The sequence below is a fragment of the Rhinatrema bivittatum genome, chromosome 2 (genome assembly GCF_901001135.1).
Source record: "Rhinatrema bivittatum chromosome 2, aRhiBiv1.1, whole genome shotgun sequence".
NCBI classification, from domain to species: Eukaryota; Metazoa; Chordata; class Amphibia; order Gymnophiona; family Rhinatrematidae; genus Rhinatrema; species Rhinatrema bivittatum.
The window spans coordinates 97068173-97091472 of NC_042616.1; the positions used below are offsets into that span (position 1 = coordinate 97068173).

The 23300-nt window shown below is 42.2% G+C and overlaps 1 protein-coding gene across 9 annotated transcripts in view; it reads left to right on the forward strand.

The window, feature by feature from the left end:
• The window catches only part of RBM33 (RNA binding motif protein 33), a 523998-nt gene that overhangs the window by 194755 nt on the left and 305943 nt on the right, over nucleotides 1–23300 (forward strand). For all 9 annotated transcript variants that reach the window (XM_029588463.1, XM_029588468.1, XM_029588464.1 and 6 more), the window contains exons 8-9: nucleotides 15314–15519; nucleotides 21368–21578. In XM_029588463.1, the coding sequence (XP_029444323.1) occupies nucleotides 15314–15519; nucleotides 21368–21578 (417 nt within the window). The remainder of the gene's footprint in view (nucleotides 1–15313; nucleotides 15520–21367; nucleotides 21579–23300) is intronic.

Genomic DNA, 23300 nt, shown 5'->3' on the forward strand with positions numbered 1-23300 from the left:
CTTTTTAAATATTGGGGTTACATTTGCCATCCTCCAGTCTTCAGGTACAATGGATGATTTTAATAAGTTACAAATTTTTACTAATAGGTCTGAAATTTCATTTTTTAGTTCCTTCAGAACTCTGGGGTGTATACCATCCGGTCCAGGTGATTTACTACTCTTCAGTTTGTCAGTCAGGCCTACCACATCTTCTAGGTTCACCGTGATTTGATTCAGTCCATCTGAATCATTACCCATGAAAACCTTCTCCATTACGGGTACCTCCCCAACATCCTCTTCAGTAAACACCGAAGCAAAGAAATCATTTAATCTTTCCGCGATGGCCTTATCTTCTCTAAGTGTCCCTTTAACCCCTCGATCATCTAACGGTCCAACTGACTCCCTTACAGGCTTTCTGCTTCAGATATATTTTAAAAAGTTTTTACTGTGAGTTTTTGCCTCTACAGCCAACTTCTTTTCAAATTCTCTCTTAGCCTGTCTTATCAATGTCTTACATTTAACTTGCCAATGTTTATGCTTTATCCTATTTTCTTCTGTTGGATCCTTCTTCAAATTTTTGAATGAAGATCTTTTGGCTAAAATAGCTTCTTTCACCTCCCCTTTTAACCATGCCGGTAATCGTTTTGCCTTCTTTCCACCTTTCTTAATGTGTGGAATACATCTGAACTGTGCTTCTAGAATGGTATTTTTTAACAATGACCACGCCTCTTGGACATTTTTTACTTTTGTAGCTGCTCCTTTCAGTTTTTTCTAACAATTTTTCTCATTTTATCAAAGTTTCCCTTTTGAAAGTTTAGCACTCAGCAGTTTATAACATACATAAAATGAGTAACATAAAAGGACGACACCAAAATAATTAAAATACAGACATTAAATCATCACCAAAGAGAACTAGTTATCCCTTTCGATTCTGCTGTCCTACCTTTCTCTTTGGGATGCTAGCCCTGCAGGAAAACAGGTAGCCTTTGAGGATTTTTCCTTCTACCTACAGGCTTTTAGTGCACTCCTTGGAGCTTCTTCCAGACTGAGCCAGATTCTCAAAACACGATGACCAAGCCCTCCAGTATTGTGTACTATAATTGTTCTGAAAAATTAAAAAGAATTAAGCATCAAATAATCTTAACCTGTAGGCATTAACTCAAAATTGCAGTATATATTAACCATTGAAAAAGAAAAGATACCCCGTAACTAATTAGCGGAGTTAAGAGAAGCTGATTGAAGTATAAAAGTTAGCATCTACTAAAGTACCAGGTTTAGCACTCTAAAAGTATTCCAGTTGTGGACGTTTTGGAAGATAAACTACAAACCTAGTAAACAATTTAGCATTTACACTGTAATTTAAGCTTAAACTCAACTTTAATAGCAATAACTTTTATCCCAGGACAAGCAGAATGCTAGTCCTCTCATATGGGTGATGTCACTGGACAGAGCCCTATCACAGAAAACTTTCTGTCAAAATTTCTAGAAACTTTTGACTGGCACACTGAGTCCACTGAGCATGACATGATCTCTCGAGCCACAGGGGTTTCCCTTCAGTCTTCATTTTTCCGCGCTGCAGTTAGCATCACGGTGAAGGAGCCCTGTGTGAGTTTTCTCACACAAAATACTTTAAAACTTCTCTTTTCATCCCCTTCATAGGGTTCTCCGTTTTCACTGGCCGTTGAGTACTTGGGTTTTTCTGGTCGATTCCGGTTAAACAAAATTTTTTCTGTCAGAAGGCAGTCTACGGCTGTCTGGCCTTCATAATGGCAGCAGGTTTTAAAAAGTGCTCAAACTGCCCTCACACTATGTCCATCACCGACCCGCATGTCGAGTGTGTGCTGTGCTTGGGTGAATCCCATAATGTATCCACCTGTCCACAATGCGCCGAAATGACGGCCAAGGGCAGGCGAGCTCGTCAGGAGAAGATGGAACATCCTTTCCATGTTCAATTAATACCATCGACGTCGACATTGACTCATTCGTCTCTGGCTGGAGCGGCTAAAAAGTTAGTAGTTCGAAAGCATCACTCTGATGGCTCCGGTGACTGCTTATCGCCGACTCCATCCCGGTCATCGGTAAAATCTACATCTGTGCTTGAGAAGAAAAGCACCGAGCATCGGGAAAAGCATCGCCATCTTCATTGACTGATGTTGACACCCAATGTCGCATCGATTCTGGGAACCCCGTCGATGCCAAAGGAAACCATCACCAAAAAGAGCTTGAGTGGAACAGCCATCGATGCCTTTGATGCCTCTCAATCCAAGGCGTTCCCCCACCGGTAACAGTGCCAGGTACCGAGCCACCACAGAGACCTGTGGAAGTGCCGGTTCCGCCTTCTCTGCCACCCCCTACAGCTGTTCTGACCTCACCAGCTATACGGGAGGAACTGGATGGATTTATCTGCCAGGCAGTTAGACGCTCTTCAAGACCTTCAACCGAGCTGATACCCGTGCCGATACCGGCACCGAGGCCGATGCCTGCACCAATGCCGTCGGACCTTTCACTCTTCGCACAAATTCTTGCGAAACTTGATACCTTCATCGGTGCTCTTCCGGTACAACCACTGGCACCGCAAATACCGATCCCCGTGAGTGAAGATGATGCCTCCGGAGTTTCTCCCATGCCTGAACCCGTTCCAGGACCATCTGGGATTTCTCACCCGAGAATTCCGGTGACACCCATCAATACCTTTTTCTCCCCCATCGATGCCACCGCAAAAACCATCGATGCCATCAATGCCTTTCTTCATACCTCACTCTACTCCTCCATGACGCCCTTCATCAGACACCTGGGAGGAGGGAGACCAGGATTCTTTATCAGATGATGTGCTGTCTGAGCCATCCCCACCTGAAGAAAGGAGGAAGTCACCTCCAGAGGATCTTTCATTTTCAAATTTTGTCAAGGAGATGGCTGATACCATACCTTTTCAACTAGTGACAGAAGAGGACACCAGGCAGAAGATCCTGGAAGTTTTGCAGTTTGTGGACCCTCCTAAGGAGGGATTAGCAATTCCAGTCCATGAAGTCCTAGTCGACCTGCAGCACAGACTGTGGGAGCACCCATGTTCAATCCCACCGGTGAACAAGAGGATGGACGCTACCTACCTAGTTCAGTACATTCCAGGTTACCAAAAGTCCCAACTCCCACACCAATCTGTGGTAGAATCCGCCCAGAAGAAATCAAAGAGGATACGTCCTCACTCATCGACACCTCCTGGCAAAGAACAAACATTCTTAAACAATCTCGACAGAAAAGTCTTTCAAGGCTCAATGCTTGTTTCCAGGATAGTGTCATATCAACTATGTATGACGCAGTAACAGCGCAATTTCTGGAAACAGATGCAACAACTATCTGAGACTTTGCCTCAACAGTATCAAGACTCGGTAAATGATCTCATACATAAGGGTCTAGAAGCAGGCAAACACGAAGTCCTTGCAGCCTATTATAGTTTTGAAACCTCGTCCAGGATGGCTGCAACTGGAATCAGTGCACATAGGTGGGCCTGGCTAAAGGCCTCTGACCTCAGGCCTGAGGTTCAGGAAAAGCTGGCAGATTTACCTTGTGCTGGTGACAAGCTTTTTGGAGGCAAGGTTCAGGATTCAGTGGCACAATTAAAAGAACACTCTGAAACTCTGCATCAGCTCTCTGCTGTTCCAACAGAACCACCATCTTCGGCACGTAGAACAGTACGCAGAGACACCAAGAAACCCTATTACCACCACGGAGGTATTATCCACTGGTACCCATGGTAGGGCATCTAGACCAGCACAGAGAAGTCAGCCTAGACAACCAAGGGTACCTAGGGCTCAAACTCCGCCTCAGATAGGCCCTGCATCAGGATTTTGTGAACCCGCCAGAGGACAGCAGCCACTCCACCATGTTTTGGTATGAATAGATTTTTGTTTAATGAAGAAATTAAACATTTAGCTTTTGAGTTTTACATCTTTTCATGCCTGGATATGGATAGATCATAAATGGAAGCTAGGTAGAAAATTCTCAGGTTCCTAAAATGTGATGGCTAGTGCTAGTCTTGACCGAGAGGTGCTGTTGTCGCTGCAGTGGGGCCTGGACTAGAAGAGCATGGCAGCCTCTGTATCCTGGGGCTGTTCCCTGCTTGCACAGGAGAGGTGTTGGAGAAAGAGAGGAAGAGAGACTAGAAGGGAAAAGAAAAAAAGCAAACAAACAATATTACAAAACATTCTAAGCAAAATCATAAATTTAAAAAAAATGACAAAGCAAAAGCAAAAATGTAACAAAAAAAATCTTAGAGGGCATGAAAAGATGGGGCTGACTGCCGGTTAAGATGGCGGCATAAGCTGGACACTGCTAAGACCGCGAGCAAATTTCTTGGTTTTTCTGCTAATAAATTTAACATGCCACCTAAACGTAAAGGTAAGGTGAGGGTATACCCAATGGAGCCTTTACCCTCACCTACTCAGCAAGAAATTATTTGCTTTTTGTCAACACCTACCAGAGAACCAGGAGCCGAGGATCCCGCTGGGCAGAGCGGCGTGGGAGGAGAGCCTCTTGCGCCCCTGGAGGAGGCATTGCTGAGTCCCGATCTAAGGAAGCCACCGGCGCAGAGAGGTGACAGAGATGACTCAGGAAAAGTTTGTGCTTCCGGGGTCGCCCTCGAGCCTGAGGGGAGCGCCGACCAGGAGATACCGCGATTGTCAAGCCTCCGTCAGTAAACCTTGATGCGGACCCCGAGGAGGGAAAGGAGCAAGTTGCGAGGGGAACGCAGAGGTCGGTACAGCTAGTCGGAGGAAGCACCATCGACCTCGCACCAGGCTGTGATGCAGGTTCGGGGGAGAACGGTGCAGATGGTGGGCCTGGAAGTGTCCCCCCCCCCCCGTCCCACTGTGGTGACTCTAGATGGCCTCTGGATCCTGGTGGTGGGGTTTAGATCCGAAATGAAAATTGCTTGTTAAAGTTTGAGTCAAGCTAATGCCAAACAATATCAAGATATATCCGCCCTGGAAGGAAAACTGAGACAAATAGCTGGGTGTTAATATTGGAGAAGAAAGATGAAAAGAACCAAGAATTTAAAGCTATGATAGCTAAAGATCGAATAAGGCTGGACAGACGTATGGAGACTCTGGAAAATAATGCAAAACGTTTGAACTTGCGTTTACTAAATTTTCCTCGTATTGTAGGAGAGACTCCATATATTACTTTAAAAAAAAATTTTTCAGAGATTTTGGGATTTTCTGACATAGATATGCCAATAGTTACACTTGTTATTTCCTACCTATTACTAGAAATAGAGAAACCAATATTCTGTTTCAAAACTGTTTTGACAACCTTTTTGGAAAATTCTGAATTGGTTGTTATAGATAAAGGAACATTGTTGATTTCTCTTGTAACAAATTTTGAAATAAATAAAATCATAAAAGTCTATTTTAGGAAATATCCCATTAAATTTCATGTTTTAAATATTAAAATATTTCCTGATTTAGCCCTAGCAACTCAGCAGAGATGGAAAAATTTCCTAAATCTTCGTCAAGAAGTTATTGCATTAGGCTACTCGTTTCTTTTACGTTTTCCCTGTAAATGTTTAGTTAAAAAGAGAGATGAATGCAATACTTTCTTTACTCCAGAGCAATTAGCAGGGTTCATAGAATTAAAAAAAACCAACCCACATCATCACCAGAGGTTTAAGTTAAAGATGTAGGTTGTCTTATGCCGTCTTATCTTCAGTTTATCCTCTAAAACATTTAATAGAAAATAAGAAACTCCCTTTTTTCTCTCTTCAGCCCCAAATAGAATCATTGATGTCAAAATTAAGTTGTCATACTGTAATGTTGATTTGTCCTAAGTTATGTTCTCTTGAAATTTGGATTAAGTATGATACCTGCTATTTCTGTTATGAGCTGGTATTTGGTTTGTAAAATTTTTTTAAAAGCTATAAATAAAGAATTAAAAAAAATCTTAAATATTCCATTAAATTTCACGTTTTAAATATTAAAATATTTCCTGATTTAGCCCTAGCAACTCAGCAGAGACGGATTTCCTAAATCTTCATCAAGAAGTTATTGCATTACGCTACTCATTTCTTTTATGTTTTCCCTGTAAATGTTTAGTTAAAAAGAGAGATGAATGCAATACATTCTTTACTCCAGAGCAATTAGCAGGGTTCATAGAATTAAAAAAAACAAAAGGAGAGAGTAGAAAAGCAACAAAAAGTAAAAAAAACTACAAAGACAAAAAAGGTGAGCAAAATAATTTAAAGAAGAAAAGTTTTGCTGTGTGACTCTTTAAAAACATAAAAAAACAATTTTGGTGAATGCCCAAGTTATCTAAATATTTTTCCACAACCAAATTAGATACAGCTGGAAAATTTTAAAATGGTTTATTTTAAATCAACTTGAAAGGATTTTGGCTGTTCCTGATTTACATAGCTGTGTGCTCTGGGGGTCAGAGATTGGCTGGCATTTTTCAGTTGTATATTTAAAAACATGCAGTCATGCCTTGCAACATGTTTACAAAAGAACATAAGATATCCCAAACTGGTTCAGACCAAGGGTCCATGAAGCCCAGCATCCTGTTTCCCACACTGGCCAATCCAAGTCACAAGTACCTGACAAGTACTCAAACATTAAATAGATTCCAAATTACTATTGCTTATTAATTTAATGGCAGTTCATGGATTTTTCCTCTAGGAACTTATCCAAACCTTTTTTTAAACCCAGTTACACTAACTGCCGTAACCACATCCTCTGGCAATGAATTCCAGATCTATGCGCTGAGTAAATGAATTTTCTTTGATTTGTTTTAAATATGCTACTTGCTAATTCATGGAGTGCCTCCTAGTCTTATTATCTGAGAGAGTAAATAACTAATTTACATTAACCTGTTCAAATCCTTTCATGATTTTATACGTCTCTATCATATCCACCCCCCACCCCCGTCATCTCTTCTTCAAACTATCAGCCCTTACTTCTTCAGCTTTTCTTTATAGGGGAGCCGTTCCAGGCCCCTTACCATTTTGGTTGCCCTTCTCTGCACTTTCTCCAGTGCAACTATATCTTTTTTGAGATGCAGCGACCAGAATTGCACGGTAGACAAGGTGTGGTCTCACTATGGAGTGATACAGAGGTATTATGACATCTACCGTTTTATTTGCCATTTCGTTCCTATTAATTCCTAACATTGTTTACTTTTTTGACCGCATCAGCACACTGAGTTGACGATTTCAATGGCTTCCACCATTGTGTCAGCAGCAAGCCCACCCACTATGACATCACCTTACTTAGAGGACTGAAAAGCTGGCCCGGGACACCTGAGGACTAAAGACTGTGTCATCTCCCATGCCTCTCCTTGCCTATGAGGGCACCCTCTGCACTACCTGCCTCACAGGGAGAGTATTGCTGGACTCCCCTCCCCCCGCTGGCTTCCACCATCGCATTAGCAGCAAGCCCCGCCCCCGATGACATCACCTTACTGGGGCCTGATTAGCCGGCCCGGGATGTGTGCCGGTAGTGTGCGCGCTCCGTCATGCACACGAAGGAGCACGACAAAGGAGCTCCTTCGTGCGCGCTGAGTGCCGCCGAGTGTTCACCAACCTTTAACCATTTCTCACAAGAAGTTTTCACCATTCCATCAGTCGTGGGTCAAGGGTGATATGGAGATCTAGCATCCTTATATCACTATAGTAATTCTTGTCTATCATGCTGTCTAACTAAAATATCTTTAGCAAACATGCCTATCAATTACCCCCTCCACTGATCACATTTTCTCTTCTTAATTCATTACTTAATTCATTACTTCATTAGTAATGAACAGTTAGACTTCTACTGTTTCACAGAATCCTGGCTACTAGTCTGTGATCACACTGTTCTAAACTTAATATGTCCCCCTAACTATTCTGTTATTTCTCAGCCACGTCCTAAGAAACATAGTGGAGGACTTCTTATACTCTACAAATCTAAGTGGTGTGCTAAAATTCAACATTTAAATGGTAACTCTTTTTTAGAAATGCTTATTGTCTCACTAAATAACTTCAACATCTGTCTAGTCTATGCACCTCCCAAGCTGCAACTGTTTGATTTATCACCTTTGTTTGAACAACTACTTCTCTCTAAATTAGATTTTAACAAAATGATAATTATGGGTGACTTCAATTTTCATGTCGACGCAGCCATCTCCTCGCCTTAATGCTCTCTTTTTCTTTCAGTTGTCTCTTCGTTGGGATGGTCCCAGATTATTGAAGCTCCAACTCACACATCAGAACACACCCTCGATCTTGTTGTTGTCAGTGAATCTGCCCGTTCTCATTCTTCTCAAACTGTAAACATCTCACCTTTGCCCCGGACAGACACTTTTCTTTTGCTATTCCAAAGCCCAACCTTTGGAATAGCAAACCTCCCTCTCCTCGACGCCATTGTAGTGCCATCGATACAGATCAGTTCATTATTAAAATTTCTCTCCTTCTAGATATTTAATCTTTTCATAATATGGAAGATGTAGTACAATACTGGGACAGCACTTTAGACACTGTTCTTACTGAGGTAGCCCTACTTAAATCTTTTAATAGTACCAAACTAAATCTCTTCCTTGGCTCAAATCTCAATCTGTCATTACTGCACATCATTTGCTTAGGAAGGCTGAATGTAGATGGGGAAAAAAAAAACCCTACTTCTGAACATGCTCAGTCTTTTCGCTCACCACTAGAAAACTTTCAATCTGCAGCTACCACCCAGGAATAAGATCTAGGCGTCATAGAGATAATACTTTGAAATTGTCAGCTGAGTGTGCTGCAGCAGTCAAAAAAGCAAACAATGTTAGGAATTATTAGGAAGGGAATGGTTAATAAAACGGAAAATTTCATAATGCCTCTATATCGCTCCATGGTGAGACTGCATCTTGAATACTGTGTACAGTTCTGATTGCCGCATCTCCAAAAAGATATAGTTACGATGGAGAAAGTACAGAGATGGGCAACCAAAATGATAAAGGGAATGGAACAACTCCCCTATGAGGAAAAGCTGAAGAAGTTGGCGCTGTTCAGCTTGGAGAAGAGACGGCTGAGGGGGGATATGATAGAGGTCTTTAAGATCATGAGAGGTTTTGAATGAGTAGATGTGAATCGGTTATTTACACTTTCAGATAATAGAAGGACCAGGGGACATTCTATGAAATTAGCAAGTAGCACATTTAAGACTAATCAGAGAAAATTCTTTTTCACTCAATGCACAATTAAGCTCTGGAATTTGTTGCCAGAGGACGTGGTTAGTGCAGTTAGTGTAGCTGGGTTCAAAAAAGGTTTGGATAAGTTCTTGGAGGAGAAGTCCATTAACTGCTATTAATAAAGTTTATTTAGGGAATAGCCACTGCTATTAATTGCATCAGTAGCATGGGATCTTCTTGGTGTTTGGGTGCTTGCCAGGTTCTTGTGACCTGGTTTGGCCTCTGTTGGAAACAGGATGCTGGGCTTGATGGACCCTTGGTCTGACCCAGCATGGCAATTTCTTATGTTCTTAAAGATCATTTCTCTCAAAAGATCCGTGACATTGGCTACAATCCCAAAATCCTCTTCTCTATAGCTAAAAGTCTCACCCGTTGCCTTCTCAAACTTTCATTTCTGAAACTCTGTGAGCTCATTTTTAACTGTATTCAATCTCAAACTAGAAAAACTTTGCATTTCCTTTTCCTCAGTACCTCACTGGTACACCAATCCTGAGTCAGTTATCTCTTCTCTCTGGGATGCCTTTGAATATGTTCTACTCTTGAAATGAAAATCTTATCACTAAAACCAATAACACTGTCTGTCCTGCAGCATGTTGTCCGGTTTCTCTCTTTAAGGTGTCTCGCAACGTTCTTGCCCCATTCATCTCTAAACTAATCAATCTCTCTTTGAACAAAGGTTCCATTCCCTCTTCTCTTAAGCAAGCTATAGTTCATCCACTGCTCAAAAAAAAAATCTAGACCCTGATGAGCCAGTGAATTACAGACCTATTTCTGTGCTACCATTTATTTCTAAAATATTAGAATCTGCTGTATTAAATCAACTTACCAACTTGACAAGCATGATTTACTAGATCCCCATCAATATGGATTCCAGCATGGTCTCAGCACTGAACTCCTCTTATCTCTTACAGATACACTTAGATGTGATATAGATTCTGGTCAGCAATATTTCCTTGTTTCTCTAGATATTTCTTCTGCTTTCGACACGGTCGATCATGATATCCTACTCAATCGTCTTCAAGAATTGGGTCTTAGTGGTACAATACTCAATTGGTTTCATTCTTATCTCTCACAACACTCCCAAATTATCAAGTTCATTAATGAATTTTCATCTCACTGTCATGTCAAAACTGGTGTCCCTCAGGGCTCTGTACTCTCCTCAGCTCTTTTCAACATTTACTTATCTCTATCTGTAAAATTCTCTCCTCCCTGATTGCTTGATATAAACTGTATGCCAATGACATACAATTTGCAATCTGTATAGATTCTTCATGGAAACTCACTCTGGAACATCTTCAAATGCTTTTCTGCAATCACCTCTTGGCTTAAACACAATACATTATCATTAAATGTGTCCAAAATGGAATTTCTAGTTATCCATAGTCATTCCACTTTCAATGAAAAGACTGTGAGTTTGGAAGGTCATTCTTTTCAGATTTGAAAAACCCACATGACTGATGAGCAGGATGCATGCTTCCTCCTGTTCTGGTGCCATCTTCTTAGAAGAAAAGTATGCTGTCTTCCTGCCTGTAGAAGGCATGGCTGGGGAGGAGGAAAGGAGAGCTGCACTTTGCATGGCCACCTTTCACCCACCCAGTGATTGGAACCGTTCCTCCATTTTGCTCATTGTCTTCTAACCTTGGCCACTCTCTGCCCTTGGAGCAATAGGAGCCCATGCCCTCTGCTCATGATATACAAGATTCTATGACATGTGATTACAGCGTTTGAAGTTCTCACATTCAGTGGTATTCTGGTTGGCAAATGAGCTTGAAAAGTAGTAACCATGAGTCAAAAAGCTGGTAGAGATATTGGCAATAGGCTGCTGCAGGGGAGATTAAGAGAACTGGCAAGGATGAAGGAGTGCAGAAGGGTGGAAGATTGGTGTGGGGAATGAAAAGCTGGATGAAAGTGGATGAGAGGTTGAAAGAAATGGTAATAGATGGAATGTCTGGCGATATGGGTAGGGGAAGAGAGGGGGAAAAACTGCCAGGAAGAAAATTTGACTTCTCCCTCCTCCTCCTCACCTTCCATATGCCAAGGGTCAGGTATGCTTTTCTACCCTGTTCATAATTTTTCCATGGCTTGTTTTCTGCCTGGTGTCAGGTTCTCATTTTGTGTAGGAGCATTGCCTAGCAATCACTTAGCTCCATCTCCCCCCCCCCCCCCCCCCCCCCCCCCGTCCTCCATATTCTTCTCACAGACTTGGTACTTGTTCTATCCTTGTAGTACTGCTGACTGATCATCTTCACTGACAACTGCAGGTGGAAACATTAAAATAGCATGAGCTCTGGGAACTGTTGATAGGAAGCAGGAACAAGCTGTAGAAGTTGAGAGGAAAGGAAAAGAATTGCTAGAGAAACAGGCAACCTCCTCCAGTACAAGTTTATTATAAATTAGATTTTTCTCCATCTTTCTAGCAGAGCGCCCAAACGAATGTACAAAGTTGCAGCAAATATAAAACATAAATAACATAGTAAATATAACAGGTATAAAAAGCATATAAAATCACAGAAAGATCAAGAATATTTTAACCACTGCAAAAACATAAGCTATGGAAATCACCAGGATCAATACAAATATGCAAGCTAAATACAATACATAACAAAATGATTATCAGTACAATAATACTTTCAAATAGAGAATGACCATTAGGTGAAAGCAAATAGAAAAGAAAGTTTGAAAACTAATAAATTAACAGAACAGAAAGCCACTTTAAAAAGCCCTGTTGTTACTAAGCAGGGAAAGGGCAACAAACCTTTCTCCACTTGTATTTCTTTCATGGTAGAATTCTAAAATATTGGCATAGAAAACGAAAAAACATTGCTCTGCTAACCAGTTTTGATTCTCGGTGTTGGTAACCTTAGAAGTTCATTGATCAAATGCTTTCTCAGATAATCTGGGCCAACATCATGTAATGCTTTAAAAGTCAGGCGTAATAATCTAAAATATGGTTTTTATGAAATAGATAACCAGTGAATAGTACATAAAATAGCGGGAATATGATCACTATATTTTTAACCCAGTGAGCAGCAGAATCTTGAATGATTTGAAGCTATGGGTGGACTTTTTCTTTAAAAGACTGACATCCATGCCATAGCCTGCTCAGAACGAGTGAAGGATTGATCTCTGATGTTGATCAGACCAAAAATGTTTTAATTAACGCACTTGCTTCCAATGAACTTCAGAATACAGTACAAAGCCCTATTTCTCATTCACAAATCCTTAGTAAATGAAAACACTCACTGGCTTAATCCCCCTCTCCTACTCCACACCTCTACTAGACCGACACGTTCGATCCATCAATGCGTGCTGCGTCTTCCTTCCCACAAATCCACTAAACTAGCCTCCACCACTAAAAGAGCTTTCTCACTAGCTGGCCCTTCCCTTTGGAACTCCATGCCTCACGACCTCCGTACAGAAACCTGCACACCTAAATTAAAAAAAAAAACTAAAAACCTGGCAGTTCCAACAGGCCTTCACCTAAACACTCAGCAACCATATCCTACCTCTTACTCCATCCTTTTAACATCCTAAAGTTCCCCCTATCCCTCACCTAGTGAACTAAACCTAAGCTGACCTGCTCCTTTTCACACCCACACCCTGCCCCTTCCTTCTTCAACCTCCCCTAACTTTCTCCCCTCCCCCTTCCTTTACTACCCCCCTTCAACTCCCCCCTTTCTCAACCCTTGTTCTACTCTTTCCAAACCTCAATAATTCTATTTCTCCTCATCACAGTACTTTATCACTCTCTATCTACTTCAATAACTACTGTGTAAATATATTTAGATATATTATATTTATTTTTGACTCTCAACTGTTATGCTATCTAATATCTAAACAACTAATCAAAGTTTACTGTACATGTGTTATTTGTGTTTCATTGAAAAGATATGTTTATTATTTTATGCGTTCCATATGATGGCCTCCACCTGTTATCTGTAAACTGGTACGATGTGCAAACGGAAATCGGTATATAAAAATGTTAAATAAATAAATAAATAATTTACAATAAGCTATATTTGTAATCTGTGATGATATCCTTAATAGTAATAGAGGAGTTATTTCCAGACTGTTTACTTTATACTTCAAAGGCAAATTGCAAACATTTATTTATTTCTAAAAAGCTTATATACCACACTCATGAAATCTGACCGGTGCGGTCAGATTATATATGCGGTCAGATTATATATGCCATTGGGTGCTGGATACAAAGAGGACATTTCAGAAGTGGGTATCTAAGTTTGACAACTTAATGTGTGAACTAATATTTTGTAAACTGTATACTCATGATTTATATAGGAAATTCTTTTCTGAGTACTAGTAATAGTTACTTAGGATTGAAATGCTTCAGTTACTTAGGATGGAAATGCTTCAGAATTCACTTTCATCCAGGTACCATATGGCTAACAAGTTTTAATCAAATTCTGTATGAATTAAAATACTGTATCATATGTTTGTTCTGCAATTAAGGTCTCAAATACAGCATAATATATATCTACCCAGTTGCAATTTGACAGTCAGTCTTCTGTTAATTTGTCTAGAAATAAATCTGTTTTCAAGTTAATTTGTATTCTGTTTTTAGTTTGCGTAGAACAAAATCTTCACAATTTCAATATGGAGATCTTTGAGGCAGATTCCATGTAGTTGCTTTCTGCATTCAAATCTGATGACCCTGCCAAAAATATTGATTAAAACCATTCTGGAACACACAGGATCACAGGAACAAATTCCAGTTCATTAACAGCAGCATGCAGGTAGACTCTGCTGGTGATACAAGAGAATTTTGTGCAGTTATCTAGTAAGGCAGAGCTACAAAATAAATTGAGAACTTTATTGGCAAGCAAAATATAAACAATTAGGACTAATCTATAGCAGTTACACAAAATGTGTAAGGAAATTTGGACAGAGTGACAAACTGGGAGAGAAAGGCAGACAGAACTGGGGGAAAGGAGATACAGATGATGGCGAAAAATCAAACATAACAGGTTAGGAGCACATTTGATCTAATTTGTTTAGTACACTAATATAGTTTTATATTTTATAACCTGACTTTCAGTATTTCAAATTGGTTCTTACTCAGGCATATCCTTTGAAAATATGTTTTAACAGGGTAAATGACAGCAGAAAATTACCAAATTGTTCCATTCAATCTGCCTAGTATTTTTTCCAGGTTGGATAGATGATACAAATTCACATATACAATCCAATACCAGCTCCCCACCCCTATGTCTTTTACCTGAACTTTCAATCCCTTTCCTGTCACTGTGCTCTGTATAAGTTCAAAGCATGCCCAGAATCTGTTAGAGTAGAGGTGGCTAATTTCAGTCTTCAGGAGCCCCAAACAGGTCTGGTTTTCAGGATATCCACAGTGAATATGCATGTAATATATTTGCATATACTGCCCCAGCTGTATGCAAAGGCATCTCATGCATATTCATTGTGGATATCCTGAAAACCAGCCTTGAGGACTGCAATTGGCCACCCCCTGTGTGTACTGGTCTTTTACACTTCTCCTTTAAGGCCATTTCAGGCCTTATCTTCTTTCTCACAAGATCAACTCTAAATCCAGAACCCTTCAATGTTCTTTTACCGAGTTTTGTAATAATCCACACAGCTACCAAAAGTATCAATGCCAGTTTCCAAATCATACTATCACCCCAAGTACATTGAATATTTGGGTTTTAACAGTGTCACTCTGCAAGACTTGGAAGACTAGTGTAGTCTTGCCATTGCTGTTTGGGTCATAAGAGCCAATCCGTTCAGGTTATCCTTTGACTGCTCCCATTGCCTGAATCTTAGGAAATATTCCTTTATAAAGAGGGTAGCAGAAGCATGGAACAGCCTCCCAATATCTGAATTCAAGAAAGCATGGAATAAATACAGGGGATCTCTGAGGGAGAGATGGGAATTGTGAAGCTAAATTAGTTGGGCGGATGGACAGACAAAATAGGCCATACAGTCTTTTTCTGCCATCACATTTCTATGTTTCTATGGATCAAGTGTACACCTAAAGTTGATCCAGATAATTGCACTTTAATTTGCTGCAGTCACCTTTCTTTTCTTTTTAGAGCTGAAACCCCGGTTTAATACTAACCCTCATTATTGCAGAGACCTTTTAACATATAGTATTCCCTTCTAACAGAACTTTCTGCAGAAGCTAAAGCAGCATTGTTGGAATTTGAAGAAAGAGAGCGGCAACGTAAACAGGGACGCTATGGACCAAGAAGAGGTGGTGGAGGAGGAAGACGAGGTGGCTTAATGTCTCATATAATGGGAGACTTAAGAAGAGACAACACTGGTAGAGGAAGAATGCAGGATCACAGGCCTTTGATAACTTCACAGACAGTGGTAAGTTCAAGACAATTTGGCTTAAGAATTTTTAGTAGTGTATATTAACCGATTCTCTAATTTTTGAAAACCTGTTGAAATACTTACTTATTCTCTTCCTGCCCAATAGGTCATTTATAACTGCTGTTTCCTTTGTACATTTTTTTTAAACTTGTCTGTCTTATAAATTAAGACCTACCAGGGTTAGTATTGCATACCTTTTTATATATGTGTAGTAAAACCTACATTTAGTAAGAGTAACTAGTCCTTCACCTACAAATTTTAGTTTTTGGCATGTTACAATAAGTTGTTTTAGGTTTAAACATGTTATTAAATCGAATATTACAAGTACCTGCCATACATTTGTTCCTTATGAACACCAAAGCTACAATACAAAAACAGTTTACAATTTTTCTTATTTTTTCTCTAAACTAATAGAACCAAATAATCAAATTGCACAATCTCCTCCTCCCCGCCTCGTCCACCACCTCCCAACTAAAGTGCTTATAAGCTCAATATGTCCCATTCCTTCTTCCCTTCTGCCAATCCTCAAAAAAAAGCCTGAATATTTCTTATAGAGCAGTGGTCGTCAACCCTGTCCTGGGGGCCCACCAGCCAGTCGGGGTTTCAGGATATCCACAATGAATATGCATGAGAGAAAATTTGCATGCACACCTCTCATGCATATTCATTGTGGATATCCTAAAAATCTGACTGGCTGGTGGGCCCTCAGGACAGGGTTGGGGACCACTATTATAGAGCATATAGGCCCATAGATCAGTACTAATGAATTACATTTGAAGTAATTGAGCATTCATTGTAGTCATCATAACTTCAATACTAATAGCTCAAGACCGTCACTCGTCCTACGCTACCAGCCCTTTTCCCTCCCTCGGGATCTCATCCAGGGACCCCGTAATGACCCATGGGAGGATATTGACACCAACAGCTACAGAGGACATACTATCAGAACCATCTCCTCCGGAAGAAAGGAGACTGTCTCCTCCAGAAGACCTCTCCTTTGCAAATTTTATAAAGGAAATATCAGACAATCCCCTTTGATCTGGTCACAGAGGAAGACACACGTCATAAAACATTGGAAGTCCTCCAATTTGTGGATGCCCCCAAAGAAATTATGGCAATTCCCGTCCATGAAGTACTCTTGGACCTCCAACATTGTCTCTGGGAGCAACCCTGCACTGTCTCACCAGTGAATAGGAAGACAGATGAAACCTATCTTGTCCAACATACTCCAGGATTCAAAAGCCTCAACTACCCCATCAATCAGTGGTAATTGAATCCGCACAGAAAAAGGCCAGGAGACTGCGCCCTCACTCCTGATCTCCCCCTGGAAAAGACCAAAAATTCCTGGACATCTTAGGTAGAAAAATCTTTCAGGGGTCTATGCTAATGTCACGCATAGCTGCATATCAACTCTACATGAGACAATATCAGAGGAATCTCTGGAAACAAGTTCAGGGAATAGCTGATACTCTTCCCCAACAACATCAAGACAACCTCAATACCATACTACAAAAAGGTCTTGAGGCAGGAAAACATGAAGTAAAGGCTGATTACAATTCCTTTGAGACTACTTCTTGCTTATCGGTGACGGGAATCAGCGCTAGAAGGTGGGCTTGGCTTAAAGCATCAGATTTACAAACTGAGGTCCAAGACAAACTTGCTGACCTTCCTTGTACCTGAGAAAATCTATTCGGTGACAAGATTCAGGACGCAGTGGTTCAACTGAAAGACCACCATGAGACCCCGCATCAGCTGTCCACAGTCACTACAGAGGCTCTCTCCTCTGCCAGAAGAACCATGAGAAGGGACCCCAGGAGACCATTTTACCGCTCACACAGGTACTATCCACCTACATCTCACATGAGACCAACCAAACCACCTCAGAGAGGACATCCACGACAGCCCAAACCATCCAGGCCTCAGCCACCCCTTCAAACCGGCCAAGCCTCTGGATTTTGAAATCTATCCAGAGAATAGCAGCCACTCCACAAATCCAAATCCAGACTTGCCAATAGGAGGTCGTCTTCACCACTTCATAACCAACTGGCTCAGCATTACCACAGACCAATGGGTTATATCCATCATAACCCAGGGATACCATCTAAACTTCCTCAGGGGTACCCCTGGATTCACCACCCAATCCCCTGTGGATGCAAAAAGATCACACAACCCTTCTAGAGTCAGAACTGTCCGCCCTTCTGAGTGCCAGGACTGTGGAAGCCGTTCCCCGGGCACAGCAAGGCGCAGAGGGTTCTTCTCCCACTATGTAAGAAGATCGGTATATAAAAAACCTAAAATAAATAAATACATAAATTCCAAAGAAATCAGGCAGCCTCCAGCCCATCCTGGACCTCCGCAATCTCAACAAATTTCTACAAAAAGAAAAAATTCAGAATGGTATCCCTAGGCACCATGCTTCCCCATCTACAACAAAGAGTTTGGCTCTGTTCTCTGGATCTTCAGGACGCTTATGCTCACATCCCAATATTCCCACATCACCGCAAATACCTGCGTTTCATTGTGGGACATCAACATTTTCAGTACCAGGTTCTGCCTTTCGGACTTGCCTCGGCACCCCGTGTATTTACAAAGTGCCTAGCAGTGGCTGCGGCCCATCTATGGAAGAACAGCATACATGTCTTTCCTTACCTAGACGACTGGCTGATCAAAAGTCATTCCAAGCAAGGGGCTCTTTATGCTCTCAAGCTCACTATCAATCTGCTACACTCGTTGGGATTTCTCATCAACCACCAAAAATCCCACTTCACTCCATCTCACCTCCTTACTTTCATTGTTGCAGATTTGGACACCACAGTCATAAAGGCCTTCCTGCCCAACGACCGTGCAGTCACACTCTCCAAGCTAGCTTCATCTCTGCGCACAAAAGAAACAGCCTCAGCCCATCAATTCCTAACACTGCTGGCCACATGGCTTCCACGGTCCACTTCACTCCTATGGCCAGACTGGTCATGAGAATAACTCAGTGGACTTTGAAATCTCAGTGGCTCCAAGCCACTCAGCCTCTTTCATTCCAGATTCATGTAACCCATCAGCTACGGTTATCACTTCTCTGGTGGGCAAACAAAGCCAACTTGCTAACAAGTCTACCCTTCCAGCAACCAGTTCCGCAAGTAACTTTAACCACAGACGCATCCAACTTGGGTTGGGGAGCTCATGTAAACAATCTTCAAACTCAGGGTACTTGGACACAGCTAGAAGTAACATTTCAAATCAACTTCATAGAGCTTCGAGCTATACGTTAAGAACATTAGAAATTGCCATGTTGGGTCAGACCAAGAGTCCATCAAGCCCAGCATCCTGTTTCCAACAGAGGCCAAACCAGTCCACAAGAACCTGGCAATTACCCAAATACTAAGAAGATCCCATGCTACTGATGCAATTAATAGCAGTGGCATTTCCCTAAGTAAATTTGATTAATAGCAGTTAATGGACTTCTCCTCCAAGAACTTATCCAAACCTTTTTTGAACCCAGCTACACTAACTGCACTAACCACATTCTCTGGCAACAAATTCCAGAGCTTAATTATGTTATGCTCTATATGCGTTCAAGGACTGCCTTTCACACAAGACTGTTCTTATACAAACAGACAATACAGTTGCAATGTGGTACTTGAACAAGCAGGGTGGCACAGGCTCTTATCTCCTCTGCCAAGAAGTTGCGCAGATCTGGGCCTGGGCCCTTGCACACCCCATGCATCTGCGGGCCACTTATCTGGCAGGCATACAAAATGTAATAGCAGATCTCCTCAGTCGACAGTTCCACCCCCATGAGTGGTCTCTGGATCCTGTAGTAACGACCAGAATTTTCCAACGCTGGGGACAACCAACAATAGACCTCTTTGAATCCGAACTGAATCACAAAGTGGACAGATTCTGCTCCCTGCACAGGCAACAGAACACATTGGCCATGGACGCCTTCGCTTGCCCCTGGAACACAGGCCTCTTATACATCTATCCTCCGATTCCGCTGATAGCCAAAACTCTCATGAAGCTACAACAGGACAAAGGGTTAATGATACTCATAGCCCCGTATTGGCCTTGACAAGTATGGTTTCCCATGCTTCTCGACCTCTCGATCAAAGAACCCATTCGCCTGGGCACAGCACCCACTCTCATAACTCAGAACCAAGGCATATTACGCCATCCGAACCTTCAAACCCTATTCCTCACAGCCTGGATGTTGAAAGCTTGATCCTCCAACTGCTCAACCTTTCAACTGATGTCTCTCAAGTGCTTGTAGCCTCACAAAAGTCTTCCACACGAAAATCCAATCGTTCTAAGTGGAATAGATTTACCATATGGTGCACGCAAAAGGTATCGACCCCTTTTCCTGCCCTACTCCATCTATTAAACTATCTCTGGCACCTTTTAGACTGTGGTCTCCAGACTTCTTCGGTGAGGGTACACCTGAGTGCCATCTCAACGTACCACAAGGGAGGTGGGGATGCCCTGGTAACAGCACAACCCCTTGTGAGTAGATTTATGAGGGGTCTATTACAACTTAAGCCCCCTCTACGGCTTACTGAAATGTAGTACTCACAAGGCTCATGCGCTCCCCATTTGAGCCTTTGCACTCCTGGGATGTTAAATTTCTTACATGGAAATTTCTCTTCCTAGTAGCCATCACATCCGCTCGAAGGGTTAGTGAGTTACAAGCACTTGTCACAAACTCACCCTATACCAGGTTCCTACATGACCGAGTGGTCCACTGAACTCACCCTAAGTTCCTTCCCATGACTGCCACTTGAATCAGTCTGTAGTTTTGCCCACATTTTTCCCAAGGCCTCACTCTCACCAAGGCGAGCAGGTTTTACACACCTCTGACTGTAAACGTGCACTTGAATTTTACTTAGACCACACTGCAGTCCATAGGAAACCCACCCAACTCTTTTTCTTTCGATAAAAACAAACCGGGAGTTGCAGTGGGCAAACAAACTCTCTCCAATTGGCTAGCAGACTGTATTGAATTCTGCTATGAGAAAGCAGGCCTTCCTCTCCAGGGACGAGTGAAGGCGCACTCGGTGAGAGCCATGGCAACCTCCGTACCGATTGCTGAGATCGGTAAAGCTGCAACATGGAGCTCTCTTCACACATTTGCAGCCCACTACTGCTTAGATAAGGAAGGCCGTCAAGACTCTGCCTTTGGCCAATCCGTCTTGAAGAACTTATTTCCAGTATAATCCCAACTCCTTCCACATCCGATCTGCTGTGATTTTCAGGCTGCCTCATTTTTCCCAAAAGTACACCAGTTGTTGTGCCTGTTGCACAAGTTGTGTGCTGTTAGTCCAAATTAAATATGAGTCAGCCTGTAGCTTGCTAATCACCCACATGTGAGGACTACCATCCTGCTTGTCCTGGGAGAAAGCAGAGTTGCTTACCTGTAACAGGTGTTCTCCCAGGACAGCAGAATGTAGTCCTCACGAAACCTACCCGCCACCCCGCGGAGTTAGGTCCGAAACTGTTCTATTATTTTATTTTTTCGCTTGCACCTTTTGCTACAAAGGAGACTGAGGGGAGACCCCTGCGGCTACAGGGATTATGGCATTCTGGGCATGCTCAGTGTGCCAGTCAAAGGTTCTAGAAACTTTGACAGAAAATTTTTCCGTGATAGGGCTCCGTCCAGTGAAGTTTCTTATTTCATTTTTTTGCATTTATTTTACTCATTTAACAATTAAGTGAGTATAAATTTGTACAAAATGATCTTTTCCTGATTTTTCTTGTTAGATACTTTCACCTGATGAATGTGCATCTAAATGTATGTGAAGAAATATTTATTTTCTTTAAGATGCAGACTCATTCACAGAGGTTATTTTCTCCTCAACAGCAGCCAATCAGAAGTCTGTTCCAGCAACAACACATGCAACCATTGCTTCCCTTACCGCATTCACATCATTCTGTTTCTCAAGAGATGTCTTCACAGCCCCAGGTAGAAAACCCCAGAATGATGATGAATTCACCTTCAATGAACAACCAGCAACCCAAGAATATACATATCAACCCACATTTCAAGGGAGCAGTTGTCACACCTGTGCAAGGTAGAGATTTTTACTTTTATGTATAACTTACTTATTTAAAAGCATTTATTACCTGCCCCTCCAAAGTTCGGGGCGGGGTATAATAAAAACATTCATAATAGTGACAAAGTCCCAACAAACAAACTAACAAAATATAGTAAAATTCTTAGCTTTTGGGCAGGAGGATCCAGAACAAGTGGGTTATGCATCTCTACCAGCAGATAGAGACTGAGCAAAGCTGACATCACTGACATCACAGTATATATACTCCTGCAGTGACATAAGCCTGCCAGTATTTTCCATCTCTAGTAGACAGTGGATGTGCAACTCCCTACTGGGGATTGCTTCAAGTTTTACAAGGGGAAAAGAAGGAAAATTAATTCGCCCTGCTCTCCTATGGTGATATATCCTGAAGTGATATATATTCGATCCCTCCCTCAGATGATTGTCTTGGTCCAAGCTGGTTTTCAGCCAGTGTGAACTGAGCTGTAAAAAGCAGCTGAAAGGCAAACGAGTGCAGGAAACTGAGCGTGGTGATGGTTTATGACCTCTCCTGTGGCAGCTGGAGACCTACTACTCAGCTGGGACAGACTGAGCTCAGTTAAAGGGGGAGGGGGGGGGGGAAGCAGAGAAGGGCTTTTATCTAGGGCTTCTTCTTCCCTTTGGTCTCTGTGCTCGCACACCGATTCGACATTCTTACCCACCTCCGGAGTAGCTTTGGGGGCAATTGGCAGCCCAGCAGGTTGAGCAGCCATCTTTGGCTAGGTTCCACTCTCAGGTTTTCCTTGTTCGCTGCATGATAGGCCCTGGCGGGGTTTCGTGCACTTTTCTTGCACATTAGGCTGCCCTCGTCAGTTCGTGCGAGTGCGCCCAGTTTGGGCGCCTAGTTGGACACTTAGTTGGGCACCTGGTTGGGAGTCCTGTGATAGCGTCTGTCTGAACGTTTATATGCACGCACTTCCCTATGCACGCGCTTCCCTACATGCGCAATCTGAGCGGCCTTGTGGGAGCTCAGTTTTTGGGTGTTTATAGAGGCACAGGGTTGTACACCTATATTTTGGATGCCTAGATTTTGCAGCGCAGATGCAGCTGGATGCACACTTCTCAGTCGTCTGCAAGAGCATACTGACAGACTGATGGCGCCTATAGCAAAGAAACCTAAATGCCTTACCGTTTGTGCTGCTTGTCATATTTGGACATCTCAGCCTGGTGTTCTTTCTAACTTACGTCAGCGCTGCTTGGAAGCTCAGGGGGAATTGCCTTCGTCTGATTTTACTAAGCCTGTTTCTTTTCAGCCTGATGCAGCCTGGGTAAGGAGATGCCAGAAGGTTTGCCTGACTTTGGAGCTCCCCTAACTGGTTTGTCAGCAAGGGAAGGTAGTTCAGTAGGCACAGGAGAGGTGCCCCCTGGATTTGGCATGGATCCCTTTGCCTTTTCTTGGGTAGAATTATTTCAAGGATTTTGCTAGTCCTCTGCCGCCCCGATCAAACTCACCAGTTCAAAGTGACAGGCGGTGAAATCCCTGGTGCTGCAGCTAAGCATTGGAGTATGCTAAGATCAGTTGCCAGTCTTCCTGATAGAGATCCAAATGGCACGGATAATGAAGCCAATCCTTACTCCTTGGAGGATAGGGTAATTCCTCCGGGATTGGAGCCATGTAGAACTATGTTGCATTTCTTTTATAGAGATGAGTTACGAGCTCTGATTTCCCAGACTTTGAAGATGCTGGGAGTTCTTGGGGTT